Here is a 25,202-nt window from a genome sequence, read left to right on the forward strand (position 1 = left end):
CGCTCTGGCGGGAAGCCCTGCCTTCTTGGCCGGTTCGCGGGTGTATCTCCAGGGACACCTGGTGTCGCCCGCACGGAGTCAAGCCCCGTTCTGAGCCGGGAGAGGTGCAGGGGCATGCTCTCCATGGCCTGCAAGGGAAAAGCGCCTCCTCACGCGATGGGCGTGGCATCACGTGGGGTCTCTCGACTTGCGGCGGTGGGTTCTCGAGTTGCGGCGGGGACCCTTGCCCGTCGCCCCTGTTAGCCCAGCGGGGTCGTGGTGCCTCGTTTGGAACGGCAAGGGGAGGTACCCGCCGCGGGTTTTCCCAGGAGGCGGTAGAGCGCACCGGGTCCGCTCCAGCATTGAGCTAAGACCCTCGGGGTGCCCCTCGAGGTGGGATGGGCATCTCGGGGCATCTCTGGAGTGGCATCAAGGGAGCCGAGGGGACTCAGCCTTTCTCTCGGGTCACAGCAAGGGGAAACCGGGCTTCATCTCGAATGCAGGGTCGAAGGTCCTGCTTTTCCACAAGTCGCAGCGGGAGGCGGGAGATACCTCTCTGGATCCAATGCTAGGCACTTCAGGGAGCATCTCTTGTTGCCTCTGGGAAGTGCCGGCCTCCTTTGCCATTGCCAGGGGCAGCTGGGCTTCCCCTCGAGTCGCTGCAATGCCTTGGGGCCCCATGGGACATTGCGGGCTTCCTTGGGGACCTTTGGTCTTGGGGTCGGAACTGGTGTCTTGGGGCCTCCTCTCGAGCGTCAGTAGAAGTGACAGGCCTCCTCTTGAGGTGCGAAGGTAAGTAGGGATTCCCGTCGAGGGGAGGCAAAGCCGGCGGCTGCCCTCTCGAGAAGAGGTGGCGTAGAGGTGGCGGGGTCGCTGTCGAGCCGCGCCTGGAGACTCGGGGTTCCGCTCGCGTGGGGACACGGGGATTTCGGGGAACCTCTGCGGGCGCCTAGAGGGAGTCCAGCCTCCTTTCCAGGGCGAGAGAGCACTCAGGATGGCTCTGGAGTCGCTGCAGATACAAAGGTCCCCTTCTCGCAGGGAGGGTGGCCCACGGGACGCTCTTGCGCTGTGGCGGGAAGCCCTGCCTTATTGGCGGGTTGGCACGGGTATCTCGGGGCACACCTGGTGTCGCCCGCACGGAGTCAAGCCCCATTCTGAGCCGGGAGAGGTGCTGGGGCATGCTCTCCATGCCCTGCAAGGGAAAAGCGCCTCCTCGCGCAATGGGCGTGGCATCACGTGGGTTTTCTCGTCCTGCGGCGGTGGGTTCTCGAGTTGCGAAGGGGCCCTGGCCCGTCGACCCTGTTAGCCCAGCGGGGTCGTGGTGCCTCCTTTGGAGCGGCGAGGGGAGGGAGCCGCCACGGGTTCCCCAGGAGGCGCTGCAGCGCACCGGGTCCACTTCAAGCATTGAGCTAGGACCAACCGGGTGCCTCTCGAGGTGGGATGGGCATCTCGGGGCATCTCTGGAGTGGCATCAAGGGAGCCGACGGGACTCAGCCTTTCTCTCGGCTCACAGCAAGGGGAAATCGGGCTTCATCTCGAATGCAGGGCCGAAGGTCGTGCTTTTCCGCGAGTCGCAGCGGGAGGCGTGGGTTGCCTCTCTGGATCCGACGGAGGCGCCTCAGGGAGCCTCTCTTGTTGCCTCTTGGAAGTGCCGGCCTCCTTTGCCATTGCCAGGGGCAGCTGGGCTTCCCGTCGATTCGCTGCAATGCAATGGGGCCCCATGTGCCACTGCGGGCTTCCTTGGGGACCTTTGGTCTTGGGGCCGGAACTGGTGTCTTGGGGCCTCCACTCGAGCATCAGGAGAAGTGACAGGCTTCCTCTGGAAGTGCGAAGGACATTTGGGATTTCCGTCGAGGGGAGGCAAAGCCGGCGCCCCCCCTCTCGAGAAGAGGTGGCATAGGGGAGGCGGGGTCGCGGTCGAGCCCTGCCTGGAGACTCGGGGTTCTGCTGGCGTGGGGACACGGGGATCTCGGGGAACCTCTGGGGGCGCCTAGAGGGAGTGCAGCCTCCTTTCCAGGGCGAGAGGGCGCTCAGGATGGCTCTCGATTCGCTGCAGATACAAAGGGCCCCTTCTCGCAGGGATGGGGGCCCAGGGGACGCTCTCGCGCTCTGGCGGGAAGCCCTGCCTTCTTGGCCGGTTCGCGGGTGTATCTCCAGGGACACCTGGTGTCGCCCGCACGGAGTCAAGCCCCGTTCTGAGCCGGGAGAGGTGCAGGGGCATGCTCTCCATGGCCTGCAAGGGAAAAGCGCCTCCTCACGCGATGGGCGTGGCATCACGTGGGGTCTCTCGACTTGCGGCGGTGGGTTCTCGAGTTGTGGCGGGGACCCTTGCCCGTCGCCCCTGTGAGCCCAGCGGGGTCGTGGTGCCTCCTTTGGAACGGCGAGGGGAGGTACCCGCCGCGGGTTTTCCCAGGAGGCGTAGAGCGCACCGGGTCCGCTCAAGCATTGAGCTAGGACCCTCGGGGTGCCCCTCGAGGTGGGATGGGCATCTCGGGGCATCTCTGGAATGGCATCAAGGGAGCCGAGGGGACTCAGCCTTTCTCTGGGGTCACAGCAAGGGGAAACCGGGCTTCATCTCGAATGCAGGGTCGAAGGTCCTGCTTTTCCACAAGTCGCAGCGGGAGGCGGGAGATGCCTCTCTGGATCCAATGCTAGGCACTTCAGGGAGCATCTCTTGTTGCCTCTGGGAAGTGCCGGCCTCCTTTGCCATTGCCAGGGGCAGCTGGGCTTCCCCGCGAGTCGCTGCAATGCCTTGGGGCCCCATGTGACATTGCGGGCTTCCTTGGGGACCTTTGGTCTTGGGGCCGGAACTGGTGTCTTGGGGCCTCCTCTGGAGAGTCAAGAGAAGTGACAGGCCTCCTCTTGAGGTGCGAAGGAAAGTAGGGATTCCCGTCGAGTGGAGGCAAAGCCGGCGGCCCCCCTCTCGAGAAGAGTTGGCGTAGGGGGGCGGGGGCGCTGTCGAGCCGCGCCTGGCGACTCGGGGTTCCGCTCGCGTGGGGTCACGGGGATCTCGGGCAACCTCTGGGGGCGCCTAGAGGGAGTCCAGCCTCCTTTCCAGGGCCAGAGAGCACTCAGGATGGCAATCGAGTCGCTGCAGATACAAAGGGCAGCGTCTGGCATGGAGGGGGGCCCAGGGGATGCTCTCGCGCTGTAGCGGGAAGCCCTGCCTTCTTGGCGGGTTGGCACGGGTATCTCGGGTCACACCTGGTGTCGCCCGCACGGAGTCAAGCCCCATTCTGAGCCGGGAGAGGTGCTGGGGCATGCTCTCCATGCCCTGCAAGGGAAAAGCGCCTCCTCGCGCAATGGGCGTGGCATCACGTGGGTTTTCTCGTCCTGCGGCGGTGGGCTCTCGAGTTGCGACGGGGCCCTGGCCTGTCGCCCCTGTTAGCCCAGCGGGGTCGTGGTGCCTCCTTTGGAGCGGCGAGGGGAGGGAGCCGCCACGGGATTCCCCAGGAGGCGCTGCTGCGCACCGGGTCCGCGTCAAGCATTGAGCTAGGACCAACCCGGTGCCTCTCGAGGTGGGATGGGCATCTCGGGGCATCTCTGGAGTGGCATCAAGGGAGCCGAGGGGACTCAGCCTTTCTCTCGGCTCACAGCCAGGGGAAATCGGGCTTCATCTCGAATGCAGGGTCGAAGGTCGTGCTTTTCAGCGAGTCGCAGCGGGAGGCAGGGGTTGCCTCTCTGGATCCGACGGAGGCGCCTCAGGGAGCCTCTCTTGTTGCCTCTTGGAAGTGCTGGCCTCCTTTGCCATTGCCAGGGGCAGCTGGGCTTCCCGTCGATTCGCTGCAATGCAATGGGGCCCCATGTGCCACTGCGGGCTTCCTTGGGGACCTTTGGTCTTGGGGCCGGAACTGGTGTCTTGGGGCCTCCACTCGAGCATCAGGAGAAGTGACAGGCTTCCTCTTGAAGTGCGAAGGAAATTAGGGATTTCCGTCGAGGGGAGGCAAAGCCGGCGCCCCCCCTCTCGAGAAGAGGTGGCATAGGGGAGGCGGGGTCGCTGTCGAGCCCTGCCTGGAGACTCGGGGTTCTGCTCGCGTGGGGACACAGGGATCTCGGGGAACCTCTGGGGGCGCCTAGAGGGAGTCCAGCCTCCTTTCCAGGGCGAGAGGTCGCTCAGGATGGCTCTCGAGTCGCTTCAGACACAAAGCCCCTTCTCGCAGGGAGGGGGGCCCACGGGACGCTCTCGCGGTGTGGCGGAAAGCCCTGCCTTCCTGGCGGGTGGGCTCGGGTATCTCGGGGGACACCTGGTGTCGCCCTCACGGAGTCAAGGTCCGTTGTGAGCCGGGAGAGGGGCCGGAGCATGCTCTCCATGCCCTGCAGGGGAAAAGGGACTCGTCACGCTATGGGCGTGGCATCACGTGGGTTTCCTCGACTTACGGCGGTGGGTTCTTGAGTTGCAGCGTGTACCCTGGCCCGTCGCTCCTTTTAGCCCAGCGGGGTCGTGGTGCCTCCTTTGGAGCGGCGAGGGGAGGGATCCTCCGCGGGTTTCCCCAGAAGGTGTTGGAGCGCAGCACGTCCGCGGCAAGCATTGAGCTAGGACCCTCGGGGTGCCCCTCTAGGTGGGATGCGCATCTCGGGGCATCTCTGGAGTGGCAACAAGGGAGCCGAGGGGACTCAGACTTTCTCTTGGGTCACAGCAAGGGGAAATCGGGCTTCATCTCGAATGCAGGGTGGAAGGTCGTGATTTTCTGCCAGTCGCAGCGGGAGGCGGCGGTTGCCTCTCTGGATCCGACGCAGGCGCCTCAGGGAGCCTCTCTTGTTGCCTCTTGGAAGTGCCGGCCTCCTTTGCCATTGCCAGGGGCAGCTGGGCTTCCCGTCGATTCGCTGCAATGCAATGGGGCCCCATGTGCCACTGCGGGCTTCCTTGGGGACCTTTGGTCTTGGGGCCGGAACTGGTGTCTTGGGGCCTCCTCTAGAGCATCAGTAGAAGTGACAGGCCTCCTCTTGAGGTGCGAAGGTAAGTAGGGATTCCCGTCGAGTGGAGGCAAAGCCGGCGGCCCCCCTCTCGAGAAGAGGTGGTGTAGGGGGGGCGGGGTCGCTGTCGATCCGCGCCTGGAGACTCGGGGTTCCGCTCGCGTGGGGACACGGGGTTCTCAGGGAGCCTCTGGGGCCGCCTAGAGGGAGTGGTGCCTCTTTTCCAGTGCCAGAGGGAACTCAGGATGCCTCTCGAGGCACTGCAGGTGCAAAGGCCCCGTTTCGCATTGAGGGGGGCATCCCGTGCACGCTCTCGTGTTGTCGCGGAAGCCCTGCCTTTTTGCAGGGTGACATGGGTATGTCGGGGCAACCTGGCATCTCCCGCAACGAGGCAAGCCCCGGTCCGAGCCGGGAGACGTGCCGGGGCTTTGTTCTCCACGCCCTGCATGGGAAAAGGGCCTCGTCTCGCCTTGGGCTTGGATTCAGGTGGGTTTACTTAACGTGCGGCAGGGGGCTCTCGAGTGGTGGCGGGTACCCCTGCCAGTCTCCCCCATTAGGCCATCGCGGTTGTGGCACCTCCTTTCAAGCGGCGATGGGAGGGAGCAACCTCGGGATCCCTCAAGAGCCACTGCAGCGCAAAGTCCTCGTCAAGCGTTGAGGCAGGACCCTCGGGGTGCCCCTCGAGGTGGGATGGGGCATCTCGGAGCATCTCTGGAGTGGCATCAAGGGGGTGGAGGGGATGCAGCCTTTCTTGCAGCTCACTGCAAAGGGAAATGAGTCTTCATCTCGTGTGGAGAGTCGAAGCTTGTGCTTTTCCGTGATTTGCAGCAGGAAGCTGGCTCTGCCTCCGGCGTTCCTGTGGGGGGGTGGCGGGGTCGCGTCAGGGAGCCTCTCATCTAGCCTCTGCGAAGTGCAGGCCTCCTTTGGCATTGCCAGGGGGCAGCTGGGCTTCCCCTGGCATATCTGCAAGGGAATTGGACTCGTTTCCCGAGGGGGGTTCCTCGGGGACCTTTCGTCTTGCGGCCGGAACCGGCCTCTTGGGGCCTCTTTTCGAAGCTCAGGAGAGGTAACAGGCCCGCTCTGGGGTTACGAGGGAATGTAGGGATTCCGGTTGAGTCAGGTAGGGGATTCGACCCCTCTTTCAAGAGGAGGGGTCGAGGGCGACGTGGGGCCCCTCCTGAGCTGCGTCTGCAGGCTCAGGGTTCCGCTCGCGTGGGGACACGGGGATCTTGGGGAGCCTCTGTGGCCGCCTAGAGGGAGTGCAGCCTCCTTTCAAGTGCCAGAGGGAACTCAGGATGGCTCTCGAGGCACTGCAGGTGCAAAGGGCCCCGTCTCGCGTTGAGAGGGGCATCCCTTGCACACTCTCGGGTTGTGGCAGGAAGCCCTGCCTTCTTTGCAGGGTGGCACGTGTATCTCCCAGGGTCTCCCGCAACGAGTCAAGCCCCGGTCCTAGCCGGGAGACGTGCCGGGGCTTTGCTCTCCACGCCCTGCATGGGAAAAGAGCCTCATCTCGCCATGGGCCTGGATTCAGTTGGGTTTTCTCAATGAGCGGCAGGGGGCTCTCGAGTGGTGGCGGGTACCCCTGCCAGTCTCCCCCGTTAGCCCAGCACGGTCGTGGCACCTCCTTTCGAGCGGCGATGGGAGGGGGCATCCTCGGGATCCCTCAAGAGCCACTGCAGCGCACAGGTCCTCGTCAAGCAGGACCCTCGGGGTGTCCCTTGATTTGGGATGGGCATCTCGGGGCATCTCTGGAGTGGAATAAAGGGAGTCGAGGGGACTCAGCCTTTCTCTCGGGTCACAGCAAGGGGAAATCGGGTTTCATCCTGAATGCGGCGTCAAAGGTCTTCTTTTCCCCCAGTCGCAGCAAGAAGCCGTGGTGCCTCTCTGGATCCGATGCGAGGTGCCTCAGGGAGCCTCTTGTTGCCTCTGGGAAGTCTCAGCCTCCTTTACCGTTGCCAAGGGTAGCCGGGCTTCCCCTCGAGTCGCTGCAAGAGAATTGGACTCGTTTGCCGACGGGGGGTTCCTCAGTGACCTTTCGTCTTGTGGCCATAACCGGTCTCACGTGATCCGTAATATCAGTCAGGGTTATGTGTCTGTGCCACGAGTCTAGATCACATGTCTGGCCCACGTGACCCAGAACATGTGTCAGGGTCACGTGTCTGGGCCACGTGACCTGGAATGTGAACCTAGGTCACGTGTCTAGGACACGTATCTGGTGACGTGTCTTGGCCACGTGCCCAGGAAGATGAGTCAGGGACACATGTCTAGGCCACGTGTCTGTGTCACTTGTCTAGGACACGTGTCTTATCCCGTGTCTGGGCCACGTGACCTGGAATATGAGCCTTGATCACGTGTCTAGGCCACTTTTTTTGGTTACGTTGCGCCACGTGACCCGGAATTTGAATCTGGGTCACGTGTCTGGGCCACGTGACCAGGAATATGAGTTTGGGTCACGTGTCTGGGCCACATGACCTGGAATATGAGTCTGGGTCACATGTCTGGGCCTTGTGGCCCAAAATATGAGTCTTAGTTACTTGTCTGGGACAGGTGATCAGGAATATGAGTCTGGGTCACGTGTCTATGTCACATTTTCGGGTCACGTGTCTGGACCACATGACCAAGAATAGGAGTCTGGGTCACGTGTCTTGGCCACATGACCCGTAATGAGTCTGGGTCACATGCCTGGGCCACGTGACCTGGAATATGAGACAGGGTCTCGTGTCTGCACCACGTGACATGGAATATGAGACTGGGTCTTGTGTCTGGGCTACGTGACCTAGAACATGAGTCTGGGTAACGAGTCTGGGCCATGTGGCCTGGAACATGAATCTGTGTCACGTATCTGGGCCACGTGATCCAGAATATCAGTCAGGTCATGCGTCTAGGCCACGAGTGTAGGTCACATGTCTGGGCCACGTGGCACGGAATATGAGTCTGGGTCACGTATCTGGGCCACGTGACTTGGAATTTGAGTCAGGGACACCTGTCTAGGCCACCTTTCTGCATCACATGTCTCTGCCACGTGACCCGGAATATGAGGCTCGATCACGTGTCTGGGGCACGTGACCCGGAATACGAGTCTGGGTCACAAGTCTAGGCCACATGTCTGGGCCAAGCGACCTGGAATATGCGTCAGGGTCACGTGTCCAGGCCGCATGTCTGCGTCATGTGTCTGGGCCAGTTGACCCGAAATAAGATTCAGGGCCACGTGTCTGGGCCACATGACCCAGAATATGAGTCGGGGTCACGTGTCTGGGTCACGTGACCAGGAATATGAGTCAGGGTCACGTGTCCAGGCCACACGTCTGGGTCACGTGTCTAGGACACGTGTCTTGTCCCGTGTCTGGGCCATGTGACCCGAATATGAGTCTGGGTCACGTATCTGTGCCACATGATCCGGAATATGAGTCTGGGTCACGTGTCTAGGCCACTTGTTTGGATTACGTGTCTGCAACACCTGACCCGGAATATGAGTCTGGATCATGTGTCTGGGCCACGTAATCTGGAATATGATTCTGGGTCACATGTCTAGGCCACTATTTTGGGTCACTTGTCTGGGCCATGTGACCCAGAATATGGGTCTGGGTAATGTGTTTGCGCCACCTGACCAGGAATATGAGTCTGGGTCAAGTGTCTTGGCCACGTGTCTGGGTCACGTGTCTGGGCCACGTGACCCGAAATATGAGTCTGGGTTACCTGTCTGGGACAGGTGATCAGGAATATGAGTCTTGGTCACGTGTCTATGTCACTTTTTTGGGTCACATGTCTGGACCACATGACCTGGAATATGAGTCTGGGTCACGTGCGCCACATGACCAGGAATATGAGTCTGGGTCACGTGTCTGTTCCCGTGATCCAGAATATGAGTCTGGGTTAAGAGTCTAGGCCTCATTTTGGGGTCACGTGTCTGGGCCACGTGACCCGGAATATGAATCTGGGTCACGAGTCTAGGCCACGTGACCTGGAATATGAGTCTTGGCCACGTGTCTGGGCCACGTGACCAGGAATATGAGTCAGGGTCACGTGTCTTGGCCATGTGACTGGGAATATGAGTCTGGGTTATGTTTCTGGGCCATGTGATCCAGAATATGAGTCTGGGTTAAATCTCTGGGCCATGTGATCCAGAAAATAAGTCTGGGTCACGTGTCTAGGCCACTTTTTTTGGTCACGGGTCTCAGCCACGTCACCTGTAATATGAGTCTGGGTCACGTGTCTGGGCCACGTCACCGGGAATATGAGTCTGAGACATGTGTCTCAGACCCGTGACCCGGAATATGAGTTTGCGTCACGTGTCTGGGTCACGTGATCAGGAATGTAAGTCAGGCTCACGTGTCTCTGCCATGGGTCTTGGCCACGTGACCCGGAATAAGAGTCATGGTCACGTCTCTGGGCCACGTGACCCGGAATATGAGTTGCGGTCAAGTGTCTGGGCCATGTGACCTTGAATTTGAGTCTGGGTTATCAGTCTAGGCCACTTTAGGGGTCACCTGTCTGGGCCTCGTGACCTGGAATATGAGTTGGGGTCATGTGTCTCGGCCACGTTACCTGCAAAATGAATCTGTGTCACGTGTCTGGGCCATGTGACCAGGAATATGAGTTAGGAACACGTGTCTAGGCTACGTGTCTGGGTCACGTCTCTGGGCCACGTGACGAGGAATATGAGTCAGGATCACGTGTCTGGGCCACGTGACCTGGAATAGGAGTCAGGGCCACGTGACCCGGAATAGGAGTCGCAGTCACGTGTCTGGGCAACGTGACCTTGAATTTGAGTCTGGGTTATGAGTCTACGTCACTTTGGGGTCACGGGTCTGGGCCACGTGACCTTGAATATGAGTCAGGGTCACGTGTCTGGACCACGTGACCTTGAATATGAGTCTGGGATACGAGTCTAGACAACTTTTTGGGGTCACGGGACTGGGCCCCGTGACCCAGAATATTAGTCGCGGTCACGTGTCTGGGCAACGTGACCTTGAATATGAGTCAGGGTCACGTGTCTGGGCCACGTGATGAGGAATATGAGTCAAGGCCACGTGTCTGGGCCACGTGACCTTGAATATGAGTCTGGGATACGAGCCTAGACAACTTTTTGGGTCACGTGTCTGGGCCACGTGACCCGGAATATGAGTCTGGGTCAAGTGTCTGGGACACGTGACCAGGAATATGAGTCAGGGTTGCGAGTCTGGGCCACGTGATCGTGAATATGAGTCTGGGTTATGAGTCTACGCCAATTTTGGTGTCACGTGTCTGGGCCACGTGACTTCGAATATGAGTGTGGGTCACGTGTCTGGGCCACGTGACCTAGAATATGAGTCTTGGATACGAGTCTGGACAACTTATTTAGGTCACGCGACTGGGCCACGTGACCCGGAATATGAGTCACGGTCACGTGTCGGGGCCACGTGACCTGGAATATGAGTTGCGGTCAAGTGTCTGGGCCACGTGACGAGGAATATGAGTCAGGATCACTTGTCTGGGCCACGTGACCTGGCATATGAGTCTGGGACACGTGTCGGGGCCACGTGACCCGGAATATGAGTCGAGGTCAAGTGTCTCTGCCACGTGACACGGAATATGAGTCGGGGTCACGTGTCTGGGACACGTGACCTGGATTATGAGTCAGGGTCACGTGTCTGGGACACGTGAACATCAATATGACGCTAGGTTATGAGTCTACGCCACTTTTGGTGTCACGTGTCTGGGGCACGTGACCTGGAATATGAGTCAGGGTCAAGGGTCTGGGCCACGTGACCGGGAATATGAGTCAGGGTCACGTGTCTGGGCCACGTGACCTTGAATATGAGTCTGGGATACGAGTCTAGACAACTTTTTGGGGTCACGTGACTGGGCCCCGTGACCCGGAATATGAGTCGCGGTCACGTGTCTGGGCCACGTGACGAGGAATATGAGTCAAGGCCACGTGTCTGGGCCACGTGACCTTGAATATGAGTCTGGGATACGAGCCTAGACAACTTTTTGGGTCACGTGTCTGGGCCACGTGACCCGGAATATGAGTCTGGGTCAAGTGTCTGGGACACGTGACCAGGAATATGAGTCAGGGTTGCGAGTCTGGGCCACGTGATCGTGAATATGAGTCTGGGTTATGAGTCTACGCCAATTTTGGTGTCACGTGTCTGGGCCACGTGACTTCGAATATGAGTGTGGGTCACGTGTCTGGGCCACGTGACCTAGAATATGAGTCTTGGATACGAGTCTGGACAACTTATTTAGGTCACGCGACTGGGCCACGTGACCCGGAATATGAGTCACGGTCACGTGTCGGGGCCACGTGACCCGGAATATGAGTCGAGGTCAAGTGTCTCTGCCACGTGACACGGAATATGAGTAGGGGTCACGTGTCTGGGACACGTGACCTGGATTATGAGTCAGGGTCACGTGTCTGGGACACGTGAACTTTAATATGACGCTAGGTTATGAGTCTACGCCACTTTTGGTGTCACGTGTCTGGGGCACGTGACCTGGAATATGAGTCAGGGTCAAGTGTCTGGGCCACGTGACCGGGAATATGAGTCAGGGTCACGTATCTGGGCCACGTGACCTTGAATATGAGACTGGGATACGAGTCTAGACAACTTTTTGGGGTCACGTGACTGGGCACCGTGACCCCGAATATGAGTCGCGGTCACGTGTCTGGGCCATGTGACCTTGAATATGAGTCAGGGTCACGTGTCTGGGCCACGTGACGAGGTATATGAGTCAAGGCCACGTGTCTGGGCCACGTGACCTTGAATATGAGTCTGGGATACGAGTCTAGACACCTTTTTGGGGTCACGTGTCTGGGCCACGAGACCCGGAATATGAGTCGCAGTCACGTGTCTGGGCCACGTGTCCTTGAATATGAGTCAGGGCCACGTGTCTGGGTCACGTGACGAGGAATATGAGTCAGGGTCACGTGTCTGCGCCACGTGACCAAGAATATGAGTCAGGGACACGTGTCTGGGACACGTGAACTTTAATATGACTCTAGGTTATGAGTCTACGCCACTTTTGGTGTCACGTGTCTGGGGCACGTGACCTGGAATATGAGTCAGGGTCACGTGTCTGGGCCACATGATCTTGAATATGAGTCTGGGATACGAGTCTAGACAACTTTTTCTGTCACGTGTCTGGGCCATGTGACCCATAATATGAGTCCAGGTAACGTGTCTGCGCTACGTGACCTTGAATTTGAGTCTGAGTTATGAGTCTAGGCCACTTTAGGGGTCACCGGTCTGGGCCACATGACCTGGAATATCAGTCTGCATCACATGTCTGGGCCACGTGACCAGGAATATGAGTCTGGGTCACGTGTCTGGGCCACGTGACTTTCAGTGTGAGTCTGGGATAGAAGTCTAGGCAAATCTTTGTGGTCACGTGTCTTGGCCAGCTGACCCGGAATATGAGTGGGGGGTCATATATCTGGGCCACGTGGCCAGGTATATGGGTCAGGGTAACGTGTTTGTGACATATGACCTTGAATTTGAGTCTGGGTTATCAGTTAGGCCACTGTATGGGTCCCCTGTCTCGGCCACGGGACTGCCTTTTAGTTTTGTGTGTGAAGACTCAAAGCACGTGTCCGGTTTCTGCTCATTGTTCTTCGAGATTTGTGACAAGTTTTCATGGAAAGTTTGTCTAGGGATAACTGGAAGTGAACTCGGTGTAAGGTGTCAAGTCTCCAATTCCATTCCTGTCATCCCCTGCAGTTTCCAATTCCCTGTTCCTGAGTGGTTTTAGAGACCTTGTGGGGAGTTTGGTTGCATTGGAGTTTGCATTTCCACCTTGATTCGATTCACACTGTTCTGCCCTCAGGGACACTGTCAAGGGGGAGTGAGGAGCAGCCTGCACTTCCAGCAGTGACCACACGGTGGGGCGAGTGCTGCTCTCCCCTCAGGGAGCCCCAGGCCACAGGCATCCCAGTGAGGAGCCAGCTCTGTGCTCAGCTGAAAGGAGTTAGTCTCTCAGGAGCCTCTGAGCCCTTGCCTTTGGATCACCCAGGGTGGGCACTTACTGGGACAGAAAAAATTGCCCTGAATTCCATGGACGGAAGAGCCTGGCTGTGTAGAGTTCGTGAGTTGCCGCGAATCAGACACAACTGAGGACACAAAAATTCTATAGATTAAAACACTTTTTGGGGGTGGGGGGGAGTGAAAGGGGGGGATGTGGGTTTTTTTGTCTTATATAATAGCCAAGGGAAATCTAGTTTAAACCTAAATTCACATAGACGGGAAAGGTATAGCTCTCCGTCACCCTATTAAAAAAAAAAAAAACTACTAAACTTTTCTGAAAGTTTATTTAGTAGCTTCCTTGAGCAGTTCATTGTGAAGCATTTTTTTTTTTTTTCTGTGACATTGGCCTCATTAAAAAGCACGGTTTGCCTTTACTGGATAATTCTGTTCATTGGTTTCTTAGGGAACCTTGGTAATATTTGAGTTTCCTGGGGAGTATGGTCACATGACCTGGCCCTGGCCAATCGGTGCGTTCCACCTCCCTGGCCACTGTGATTGGCTCCGGGCTGGGGCAGTGCCCAATCGGGGCCCAGGGCCGGGCCTCCCGTTGGAAGCCAGGGGAAGACGAGCTGTCGTCCTGCTGGGGTAGGGGAAGGGGTGGGGCCGGGGGAGGTCAGGCTCCAGCAGTGGGAGGGGCGTGAGGCCCGCCTGCGGCAGTTGGTGACCTTCCTGCTCCCCTCAGGGCAGAGCCGCCGGCCTGAGAATGAGGGCGCTGCTGAGCCCAGGGCCTGGGATGGCCCGTTGCTGCTGTGGTCCCAGAGCTCCACCCGAGACCTGAGGGAAGCCGTCTGCCCGTGAGTCCTCTCCCGCTTGTCTGTCAGCTTGTTTGAACCATGCTGGGTTTTCTGCCCAGCTGGCTAAGGGGAGTCCCTGGAAATGCAAGGGTGTGGGTTTTGGCAGACTTCAGGGAAGACATGCCAGATGAGCCTGGGAGACTCCAGCTTAATCTGGATTCAGGAGATATCTCTTCGGGCCAGCTAGTAATTGTAGGATAAGCCTAATGAGTCTTCACAGGATGAAGAGAGTAACGTGCCAAGGTAGCAATCGATGTCCTCATTCGAGAGGATGAAGCTGTTGCTCAGAGAAGGGGGGAACTTGGCCACAGCAAGGAGGTGTGCACCCAGACAGAACCCCCAGATCCGGCCATTGGAGCTCAGGGAGGCCACTGGTGTGGCTTGTCCCTGTGGCAGGGGCCGAGGCACGCAGCCCACCCTGATTCCTGCGGGGGCCTGACTTGGGAAGTGCCATCTGGTAGCTTTGAGACTCACCAAACCAAATTGCACTGGAGAGAGGAGGGACACCTTCCTTCATCCACCCCCCACCCCCGCCGGATTCCCACATACCCTGACCCCTTTCTCCCGATTTCGGAGCCATTTCCAGAGTCCCGCTCATATGACCTCATTCGAAGTGCACTGTGGACGAGCTGCCATCTGCAGCTACTACCACAGCGGCCAAGGGCTTTAGCTCCCGAGTACCTCCCTTCCTTTGGAACTTGGGGGCCCTCTACTCCCCACTTGCACACCACAGACATTTGCTGAGGATTGTGGGGACCCTCACTCAGTTTGCAGTACGTTGTAGCCATCCCTGTCCTCTCTATACCTCCCTTGAAACTCAGCTTGTGAGCTCCTTTGGAGCAGCGTGGCCCACCTGGCTGCAACGGAAGAGACACAGCTGACAGTGAAACAACAGCTTAGATCTGAGACCCGGAAAGCTCTGTCAGAAGGGACCTCCCTCTTCACACCGTAGAGGCTGTAGGAGGCGCCAGGCTTTCGAACCAGTGCTGGGGCCAAAATGACTCCACAGCTGTTTTCCTTCCTGGGGAGGGTTCTGGCTCGAGTGGGAATGGCTCAAGTCTCCTAAGGTTCTGCAAGCCCACTGTGTGCAGATTCACGGTACACAGAGAGGAGAAGGTGGAGTCCTGCCCTGTAGGTGGTCACAGCTCACGGATGAGCCAGGCAGGCAGGCAGGCAGGCAGGGCATGAGAACACCTGAGCTGCCTTCATGAGTGAATGGTGTGGGGGCAGAGGAAGAGAAGCTGGTCTGCTCCCTCGTGTGGTGCCCCGGGCAGGTTGTCCCCAGAGGAAACCCTTACGACGGTGAGGACTATCACTGCTGTTTCCCAAGGGGTTCCGTAGGTGCGTGTCTTCCCCGGAGCGGTCAGGCCGTCTCTCAAGTACACGGGCCATGGGCATTGCCTCTCCTTGGAACTTCCCATGTGTTTCTCTTTTTTATGGAACAGTGATTTTCTAGAGGGGTTCTGGGCCACAAGGATGTTGGGTCATTTTCTAGCCTTCTGTCATGAAGAACGCTTTCCTGGGTGTTGGGGTGGTTTGTTGTTCCAGCTCCCTTTCTTGGCTTCTTTTGGGAGCTGGTGCAACAAGACGAGCTCAGCCTCTGCCTTCTGGCTGAGATGTCACCCTTGACACAGCAATGCCTGCCTGGAGATAATGATGGCAGTTGCCAAAAGGGCTTCGTTTGGCACATGGTATCTTGAAAGGACGTACACCGTCCTTTCAGATATCAAAGGCTAGTTCAAATGACATACAAATGAGAACTCTCCAATGGAGTCTTACAGTAGTTGGAGAGTCCAAAAAACACTCCTTCAGTCATTTCACTGGGAGTCATTGATTGGGGACACCAAGAATATAGGAAGGAATGCACAAAGAAAGGATGAAATTGTGTTCAGGATCGGGGGAAGGGATGAACAGGGCGTGCTTGCCTTGAATCCAGGCTTTGTTGGGGGGTGGGGCATAAAGATCAAACGGGTCTGAAACTACAAAGTGGTGATGGTAACACAGTATCACCAGAGTTACACAACAGTGTTCCCAAATTGCAACAATGATGAAAAAGTTTACTAATCCCAACTTAACCAACAAAAGTACAGGAAACCATACAAAAAATAAAACATCACCAGAAAGGTGGAAACAAAGCAACTGCAAAGCAGTTCAGGGGAAAGGAACTCCATGTCCCCTGGGGGCAGACCGAGTTGCCAGCGTCCACGGTGAGCAGACGGCGATGGAGGCTGCAGAGCCGACCGCTCCCCTGGACGTGGTGTTTCCGGCAAGGGCTCTGGGTGTCTGTCCAGAGCGGGGGCTCGTTCTCCCTGCAGGGGTGGGTGAGTCATCGTGGGCGTCTGGGTGTTGCGCGGGAGCCAGGGCAGGCTCTCCCTGCCGAGGCGGTGACTCCTCCTCTGCCTCGGGTTCTCCTGCCAGAGCCCGAGCAGGTAGAGGTGCACGTGGAGGTGGAGGTTCTGGCTGAGGGGGTGGGACATCAGTGCCTGGGGCTGGGGGTCCTGCAGGCATGGAGATCCGATCTGCCCGGTGTGCTGGCCAGTACCCAGCTGGCCTGGTGTCTCTGCGAGGGCAAGTCTCGGTTCTCCATCTGCCCTCGGTGGATCCCTGGGTCCTGCACCTGGAGCCAGCACCTCTGTAGGGACAGGTCTGGGAAGCGGAGCCTGGTTCCAGTTGGAGGCCAGTGCTAGAGCTGGGGGAGAAGCAAAGTTTGCCCACAGGCCAGCCTTGGCATGTGCGTCTCCCGGGACAGAAAGCTTCCAAGAGATTCCCAAAGAATACCCAGCGTCGGATGTCTTTTGGGACTGAAGTGTGCAAGATGGGGGGCGGGGGGTGTGAGGCCAGCGCTTGCTGCAGGCCCAGCAGCAGCTTTCGGGGACTCGTCCCTGTGTAGCTCAGCACCCCCTCCCCACACACTCCCGTGCACCAGCCCCAGCGTCCTCACCTCTGTGCTCTGGCGTGCTGGGCTCCAGGTCCTCCTGCTGCCTCAGAGGCCGGGGTTCTCGGGACTCTGGGTCGGAGCCGGGTGTGCTGAGCTCCGTGGCAGCCTCAGACTGGGCCGCCGGGTGTATCCTGGGCGGTGTCTCGGCAGCAGGCCTTCCCCGCCTCCGCTTCTCCCCCGGTGGGGCTGATGCCTCCGTGGGCACGCTCACCTGGAGCCTGCACTGGGCCTCACGGGCGGGGGGGTGGTGCTCCGACCCCTCCCTCCGGGAGGTGGATGGGGTGTCCCCGTCCTCGGCCTCATCACGTGGGAAGCTCTGCAACGACAGTGACCGTCAGCCAGCCATGCTAGGAGTTTTCCGAGCTGGGCCTGGGCAGTGGAGCCGCTGCTTCTGCCTGCTCGAACTTCTCTTCCCAGAAGGGTCAGAGACGTGTGTCTGCTCAGATCCCCACCCGGGAGGAAAGAGACCCACCTGAGGGTGTGAGGTCCGCCTGGGCGGCCGCCGCTGCCCGCACTCTCCCCATCCCGCCCAGCCTGCTCTCCCCTGGGGTGTGGACACAACTTGTCCGCAGGCTTCTGACCCCACATCCGCCTGGGCTTCCTTGAGGGAGACACACCCCAAGAAACCCGCATCCACACACACAGGCAAAGGACCCGCTGTTTCCGGGTGGCATGGGAGAGGCGGCCTGGTCCGTCCTGGGGCTCCCCGTGTTACCTTTCTGTTTCTCCGGGCAAAGGGCCAGAGGCCTCTCGGGGGTGTCCTGAGCCAACGTCGACAGGGTGCCCGCGCACACTGCCTGTGAGCACTCCTGAGGCCCCGGCCTCTGGGCAGGGGCAAACAGCAGAACATCCTGGCAGCCAGTGAACTGGCTGGGGGCTCCTCTCCGCTCTGGAGGCCTGGATACCCGGGCTGCGGGTTCTGTTGGGTTCTGTTGCCGGCAGGTGACATCATCTCCTGGGGTTCGTGCTGAGGTCCCTTCCCCAAAACTTCCCAAGGGAATCTCTGGGTTTCTGACTGCTCGACCACCCCCCTTAGGCCATGTGCAGGCACAGTGACACCCACACAGCCCAGCCCACAGCCCTGGGGAGGCCTGGGTTCAGCCAGGGCCTGAGCTCCGAGGACCCCACTGCTCTCAGACCAGGCTCCTTCTTCTCATAAGTGGTGTGGCCCTGGACAAGCATATGCCCCTCAGGGTTGCCCCAGTCTCTCCATCTGCAGAGTGGTGGTCATTCTCCCATCTGCTTCCTAGGTCTGTCGGCCTACGAGCAGCTCCATGCCTTTCCACCTGGGGCCGATATCACGTGGAGCTTGTGCGCTGAGACTTCAGAAAGAAAGATTCCATCCAGGGCTGACACAGCACAGAATGGGGCAGAACGAGGCCTGGATGCGCCGTGGTACCCAGGAAAAGGCACTCCCCCTCCTGACTGTTTTGAGACCCCGCATCCAAGTTGGAGGACCGAAAGGAAGACTCGAAGGTCTCCCTCTCTTATAGAAAAGAGTAGCCAACTTTCTGCTCCTCTGTTTCCATTGAGATTCTGTTCAAGTGTCCCAGCTCGGCTTCTGCGGGTGGCTGAGCTTCTAATGGCTCCCTGCGTTCTTGTCTTTTCCTCTCCAAACCTTCCGTCCTTTTCCCCCTTCTGGGGTGGAAGGGCGCTGTCATTGCTTCTACCTTCGAGGCAGATTGAGGAAAAGTCTGGACCGTCGACTCCTTTCCTCTCTTTGGTTCCGTGTCTCTCTCTGGCTGTGTCCCTCTCTTTTCCTTTCTCAATTGCGTCTGTGTCTTCCTCTTTCTCTCTCGTGTGTGGATGGATGGATGCTAGGGATGCACATGTATATGATTAGATGAGGGTTATGTTTTAGGGATAGGTTAGAGGGAGAGAAAGGCTTTAGGTCGGAGTTGGTCATGGGGGAAGGGTCAAGGGTGGTGGTGGTGTTGTTTCTTGGAATCTGAGTGCTGTGCATTCTTCGTCTCTTTCCATATGAACCCCTTCTCAGATACACCACTTGCAAGGAGTCTCTCATGTTCTGTTTCCTATCTTTTGCATTTGTGAATGCTTAGCTTCTCTGTTGTGAAGAGGTTCCATTGGATGGAAACCCATGGGTGTACTTCGTGTACCTCTTTGCCTTACTTGAAGAGACCCATTTTGACCTCCGCCCAGCAAATGGCAAGGAGACTCTGATGTTAAGGAGCCTTTGACCTACGCTTCTTTCTAGCTATCTCATGACATCAGTCTTTAGGGTGAGGTTTTCCCCCTATATTGAGGTGGTATGAGATCAAAACCAATAGCGTTCTTCAGATGTAGCTGTCTGGTTTTCCCATGGACATTGATTGAAGAGGCTTTCTTGTTCCCATTTGGATATTCTCCCCTTCTGTGTCAGAGATGAGTTGACCATGGATGCTGGGGTTTGTTTCTGGACCCTCCACTTTATTCCATCGATCTGGATCTGTGTGTGTTGTTGTATTCCCAATAGCATACTGTCCTGCTGCTGCTGCTGCGGCTAAGTCACTTCAGTCGTGTCTGACTCTGCGTGACCCCATGGCCTGCAGCCTGCCAGGCTCCTCCGTCCAGGACATTTTCCAGGCAAGAGTACTGGAGTGGGTCGCCATTGCCTTCTCCGATACTCTCCTGAGGATCCTAGTTTGGTCGTCTAATTTCCTTTCACACAACCTTGGATGTCCGTATCGGGGCTTTTTCGTCGGGTTGTATTGACAGTTTAGGCTCTTTTCTGTCTCCGTAACCCTTTTGCAATTCTTTGTTCGGTGCGAAAATGCATTGGCATTTTGGGAGGAATAGCATCGAAGCTGTGGATTGCCTTGTGGGGCTGTGACATCATTTTCCCAATAGGAATTGTTTCAAGCCCTGAGCACAGCTTCTCTTTCCAGTGATTGGTGTGGGCTTGATCTTCCTTCTTCCATCTCTCGCCGTTTTGTGAGAACAGGTCCATCCTTCCCTTCTGGGTTAGATGGACTGGTGGGTATCACTTCAGTGAATGGCATTGTCAGTAGGGGTGATAATTCCCTTCTCATTGGAAGACTTTGCTGTGAGTATTAGAAATGCGAGTGACTTCTCTTCCCCTTCCTCCCTGTCCATCTCTCAGAGCCACCGGGAAACAGAGGCCTCATCCACGGTCACACAGGCCTGAGGGGGTGCAACTAGACTGTTGTTTCTTCAGGCCCTCAGTGCTGGACATCATCCGGGATACTCTGTGTGTGTCTTCCTCAGTCTGGTGTCCCTTCAGACCTTTCCCTAGTTTTCACAGGCTTGTTGTGTTGGTGTTCTTTGTCTGTTTGGAGACACATCCTTGATAAGCTTTGTGTTTCCACTCATTCGTCTCGCGACGTATGACCTGTCTTTTGCTTTTGTCATGAGGTCTTTCCCACAGTAGATATCTTTGATTTTGCAAAGTCCACTGTATTGTCTGGGGTTTTTTTTTGTGGACTGCCTTTTAGTTCTGTGTGTGAAGACTCAAAGCACGTGTCCGGTTTCTGCTCATTGTTCTTCGAGATTTGTGACAAGTTTTCATGGAAAGTTTGTCTAGGGATAACTGGAAGTGAACTCGGTGTAAGGTGTCAAGTCTCCATCTCCATTCCTGTCATCCCCTGCAGTTTCCAATTCCCTGTTCCTGAGTGGTTTTAGAGACCTTGTGGGGAGTTTGGTTGCATTGGAGTTTGCATTTCCACCTTGATTCGATTCACACTGTTCTGCCCTCAGGGACACTGTCAAGGGGGAGTGAGGAGCAGCCTGCACTTCCAGCAGTGACCACACGGTGGGGCGAGTGCTGCTCTCCCCTCAGGGAGCCCCAGGCCACAGGCATTCCAGTGAGGAGCCAGCTCTGTGCTCAGCTGAAAGGAGTTAGTCTCTCAGGAGCCTCTGAGCCCTTGCCTTTGGATCACCCAGGGTGGGCATTTACTGGGACAGAAAAAAATGCCCTGAATTCCATGGACGGAAGAGCCTGGCTGTGTAGAGTTCGTGAGTTGCCGCCAATCAGACACAACTGAGGACACAAAAATTCTATAGGTTAAAACACTTTTTGGGGGTGGGGGGGAGTGAAAGGGGGGGATGTGGGTTTTTTTGTCTTATATAATAGCCAAGGGAAATCTAGTTTAAACCTTAATCCACATAGACGGGAAAGGTATAGCTCTCCGTCACCCTATTAAAAAAAAAAAAAAAACTACTAAACTTTTCTCAAAGTTTATTTAGTAGCTTCCTTGAGCAGTTCATTTTGAAGCATTTTTTTCTTTTTCTGTGACATTGGCCCCATTAAAAAGCACGGTTTGCCTTTACTGGATAATTCTGTTCATTGGTTTCTTAGGGAACCTTGGTAATATTTGAGTTTCCTGGGGAGTATGGTCACATGACCTGGCCCTGGCCAATCGGTGCGTTCCACCTCCCTGGCCACTGTGATTGGCTCCGGGCTGGGGCAGTGCCCAATCGGGGCCCAGGGCCGGGCCTCCCGTTGGAAGCCAGAGGAAGACGAGCTGTCGTCCTGCTGGGGTAGGGGGAGGGGTAGGGCCGGGGGAGGTCAGGCTCCAGCAGTGGGAGGGGCGTGAGGTCCGCCTGCGGCAGTTGGTGACCTTCCTGCTCCGCTCAGGGCAGAGCCGCCGGCCTCAGAATGAGGGCGCTGCTGAGCCCAGGGCCTGGGATGGCCCGTTGCTGCTGTGGTCCCAGAGCTCCACCCGAGACCTGAGGGAAGCCGTCTGCCCGTGAGTCCTCTCCCGCTCGTCTATCAGCTTGTTTGAACCATGCTGGGTTTTCTGCCCAGCTGGCTAAGGGGAGTCCCTGGAAATGCAAGGGTGTGGGTTTTGGCAGACTTCAGGGAAGACATGCCAGATGAGCCTGGGAGACTCCAGCTTAATCTGGATTCAGGAGATATCTCTTCGGGCCAGCTAGTAATTGTAGGATAAGCCTAATGAGTCTTCACAGGATGAAGAGAGTAACGTGCCAAGGTAGCAATCGATGTCCTCCTTCGAGAGGATGAAGCTGGTGCTCAGAGAAGGGGGGAACTTGGCCACAGCAAGGAGGTGTGCACCCAGACAGAACCCCCAGATCCGGCCATTGGAGCTCAGGGCGGCCACTGGTGTGGCTTGGCCCTGTGGCAGGGGCCGAGGCACGCAGCCCACCCTGATTCCTGCGGGGGCCTGACTTGGGAAGTGCCATCTGGTAGCTTTGAGACTCACCAAACCAAATTGCACTGGAGAGAGGAGGGACACCTTCCTTCATCCACCCCCCACCCCTGCCGGATTCCCACATACCCTGACCCCTTTCTCCCGATTTCGGAGCCATTTCCAGAGTCCCGCTCATATGACCTCATTCGAAGTGCACTGTGGACGAGCTGCCATCTGCAGCTACTACCACAGCAGCCAAGGGCTTTAGCTCCCGAGTACCTCCCTTCCTTTGGAACTTGGGGGCCCTCTACTCCCCACTTGCACACCACAGAACTTTGCTGAGGATTATGGGGACCCTCACTCAGTTTGCAGCACGTTGTAGCCATCCCTGTCCTCTCTATACCTCCCTTGAAACTCAGCTTGTGAGCTCCTTTGGAGCAGCATGGCCCACCTGGCTGCAACGGAAGAGACACAGCTGACAGTGAAACAACAGCTTAGATCTGAGACCCGGAAAGCTCTGTCAGAAGGGACCTCCCTCTTCACACCGTAGAGGCTGTAGGAGCCGCCAGGCTTTCGAACCAGTGCTGGGGCCAAAATGACTCCACAGCTGTTTTCCTTCCTGGGGAGGGTTCTGGCTCGAGTGGGAATGGCTCAAGTCTCCTAAGGTTCTGCAAGCCCACTGTGTGCAGATTCACGGTACACAGAGAGGAGAAGTTGGAGTCCTGCCCTGGAGGTGGTCAGAGCTCACGGATGAGCCAGGCAGGCAGGCAGGCAGGGCATGAGAACACCTGAGCTGCCTTCATGAGTGAATGGTGTGGGGGCAGAGGAAGAGAAGCCGGTCTGCTCCCTCGTGTGGTGCCCCAGGCAGGTTGTCCCCAGAGGAAACCCTTACGACGGTGAGGACTATCACTGCTGTTTCCCAAGGGGTTCCGTCGGTGCGTGTCTTCCCCGGAGCGGTCAGGCCGTCTCTCAAGTACACTGGCCATGGGCATTGCCTCTCCTTGGAACTTCCCATGTGTTTCTCTTTTTTATGGAACAGTGATTTTCTAGAGGGGTTCTGGGCCACAAGGATGTTGGGTCATTTTCTAGCCTTCTGTCATGAAGAACCCTTTCCTGGGTGTTGGGGTGGTTTGTTGTTCCAGCTCCCTTTCTTGGCTTCTTTTGGGAGCTGGTGCAACAAGACGAGCTCAGCCTCTGCCTTCTGGCTGAGATGTCACCCTTGACACAGCAATGCCTGCCTGGAGATAATGATGGCAGTTGCCAAAAGGGCTTCGTTTGGCACATGGTATCTTGAAAGGACGTACACCGTCCTTTCAGATATCAAAGGCTAGTTCAAATGACATAAAAATGAGAACTCTCCAATGGAGTCTTACAGTAGTTCGAGAGTCCAAAAGACACTCCTTCAGTCATTTCACTGAGAGTCATTGATTGGGGACACCAAGAATATAGGAAGGAATGCACAAAGAAAGGATGAAATTGTGTTCAGGATCGGGGGAAGGGATGAACAGGGCGTGCTTGCCTTGAATCCAGGCTTTGTTGGGGGGTGGGGCATAAAGATCAAACGGGTCTGAAACTACAAAGTGGTGATGGTAACACAGTATCACCAGAGTTACACAACAGTGTTCCCAAATTGCAACAATGATGAAAAAGTTTACTAATCCCAACTTTACCAACAAAAATACAGGAAACCATACCAAAAATAAAACATCACCAGAAAGGTGGAAACAAAGCAACTGCAAAGCAGTTCAGGGGAAAGGAACTCCATGTCCCCTGGGGGCAGACCGAGTTGCCAGCGTCCACGGTGAGCAGACGGGGATGGAGGCTGCAGAGCCGACCGCTCCCCTGGACGTGGTGTATCCGGCAAGGGCTCTGGGTGTCTGTCCAGAGCGGGGGCTCGTTCTCCCTGCAAGGGTGGGTGAGTCATCGTGGGCGTCTGGCTGTTGCGCGGGAGCCAGGGCAGGCTCTCCCTGCCAAGGCGGTGACTCCTCCTCTGCCTCGGGTTCTCCTGCCAGAGCCCGAGCAGGTAGAGGTGCACGTGGAGGTGGAGGTTCTAGCTGAGGGTGTGGGACATCAGTGCCTGGGACTAGGGGTCCTGCAGGCACGGAGATCCGATCTGCCCGGTGTGCTGGCCAGTACCCAGCTGGCCTGGTGTCTCTGCGAGGGCAAGTCTCGGTTCTCCATCTGCCCTCGGTGGATCCCTGGGTCCTGGGCCTGGAGCCAGCACCTCTGTAGGGACAGGTCTGGGAAGCGGAGCCTGGTTCCAGTTGGAGGCCAGTGCTAGAGCTGGGGGAGAAGCAAAGTTTGCCCACAGGCCAGCCTTGGCATGTGCGTCTCCTGGGACAGAAAGCTTCCAAGAGATTCCCAAAGAATACCCAGCGTCGGATGTCTTTTGGGACTGAAGTGTGCAAGATGGGGGGCAGGGGGTGTGAGGCCAGCGCTTGCTGCAGGCCCAGCAGCAGCTTTCGGGGACTCGTCCCTGTGTAGCTCAGCACCCCCTCCCCACACACTCCCATGCACCAGCCCCAGCGTCCTCACCTCTGTGCTCTGGCGTGCTGGGCTCCAGGTCCTCCTGCTGCCTGAGAGGCCGGGGTTCTCGGGACTCTGGGTCGGAGCCGGGTGTGCTGAGCTCCGTGGCAGCCTCAGACTGGGCCGCCGGGTGTATCCTGGGCGGTGTCTCGGCAGCAGGCCTTCCCCGCCTCCGCTTCTCCCCCCGATGGTGCTGATGCCTCTGTGGGCACGCTCACCTGGAGCCTGCACTGGGCCTCATGGGCGGGGGGGTGGTGCTCCGACCCCTCCCTCCGGGAGGTGGATGGGGTGTCCCCGTCCTCGGCCTCATCACGTGGGAAGCTCTGCAACGACAGTGACCGTCAGCCAGCCATGCTGGGAGTTTTCCGAGCTGAGCCTGGGCAGTGGAGCCGCTGCTTCTGCCTGCTCGAACTTCTCTTCCCAGAAGGGTCAGAGACGTGTGTCTGCTCAGATCCCCACCCGGGAGGACAAAGACCCACCTGAGGGTGTGAGGTCAGCCTGGGCGGCTGCCGCTGCCCACACTCTCCCCATCCCGCCCAGCCTGCTCTCCCCTGGGGTGTGGACACAACTTGTCCGCAGGCTTCTGACCCCACATCCGCCTGGGCTTCCTTGAGGGAGACACAACCCGAGAAACCCGCATCCACACACACAGGCAAAGGACCCGGTGTTTCCGGGTGGCATGGGAGAGGTGGCCTGGCCCGGCCTGGGGCTCCCCGTGTTACCTTTCTGTTTCTCCGGGCAAAGGGCCAGAGGCCTCTCGGGGGTGTCCTGAGCCAACGTCGACAGGGTGCCCACGCACACTGCCTCTGAGCTCTCCTGAGGCCCCGGCCTCTGGGCAGGGGCAAACAGCAGAACATCTTGGCAGCAAGTGATCTGGCTGGGGGCTCCTCTCCGCTCTGGAGGCCTTGATACCCGGGTCTCAGGTTCTGTTGCCGGCAAG

The 25,202-nt window shown here is 57.7% G+C and overlaps 1 protein-coding gene and 1 long non-coding RNA gene across 2 annotated transcripts in view; one reads left to right on the forward strand and one right to left on the reverse strand.

The window, feature by feature from the left end:
* Window positions 1-15,718: 15,718 nt before the first annotated feature.
* On the reverse strand, window positions 15,719-20,796 carry LOC145533990 (uncharacterized). Its single transcript, XM_081561351.1, has 3 exons — window positions 17,344-20,796; window positions 16,632-16,944; window positions 15,719-16,379 (listed from the first exon to the last, which is right to left on the reverse strand). The coding sequence occupies exons 1-3, from the start codon at window positions 17,578-17,580 to the stop codon at window positions 15,751-15,753; spliced, it is 1,179 nt and encodes a 392-aa protein (XP_081417477.1). The 5' UTR covers window positions 17,581-20,796; the 3' UTR covers window positions 15,719-15,750.
* Window positions 20,797-21,132: 336 nt separating this feature from the next.
* The window catches only part of LOC145534160 (uncharacterized), a 50,688-nt gene continuing 46,618 nt past the window's right edge, over window positions 21,133-25,202 (forward strand). Inside the window, exon 1 of the long non-coding RNA XR_014074290.1 lies at window positions 21,133-21,334. This is a non-coding gene — a long non-coding RNA (uncharacterized LOC145534160). The remainder of the gene's footprint in view (window positions 21,335-25,202) is intronic.

This window comes from Giraffa tippelskirchi, chromosome 14 (assembly GCF_054371585.1).
Source record: "Giraffa tippelskirchi isolate mGirTip1 chromosome 14, T2T-mGirTip1v1.2.pri, whole genome shotgun sequence".
Taxonomy (NCBI): domain Eukaryota; kingdom Metazoa; phylum Chordata; class Mammalia; order Artiodactyla; family Giraffidae; genus Giraffa; species Giraffa tippelskirchi.

Bases quoted from the DNA above. Each gene is read 5' to 3' on its own strand.
- LOC145533990 (XM_081561351.1), bottom strand. From the start codon at position 17,580: ATGATGTCACCTGCCGGCAACAGAACCCAACAGAACCCGCAGCCCGGG. The intron at 16,945-17,343 runs GTAACACGGGGA...CTGTCGTTGCAG, and splicing joins TTGCCCGGAGAAACAGAAAG to AGCTTCCCACGTGATGAGGC. The intron at 16,380-16,631 runs GTGAGGACGCTG...CTTCTCCCCCAG, and splicing joins CAGCACGCCAGAGCACAGAG to CTCTAGCACTGGCCTCCAAC.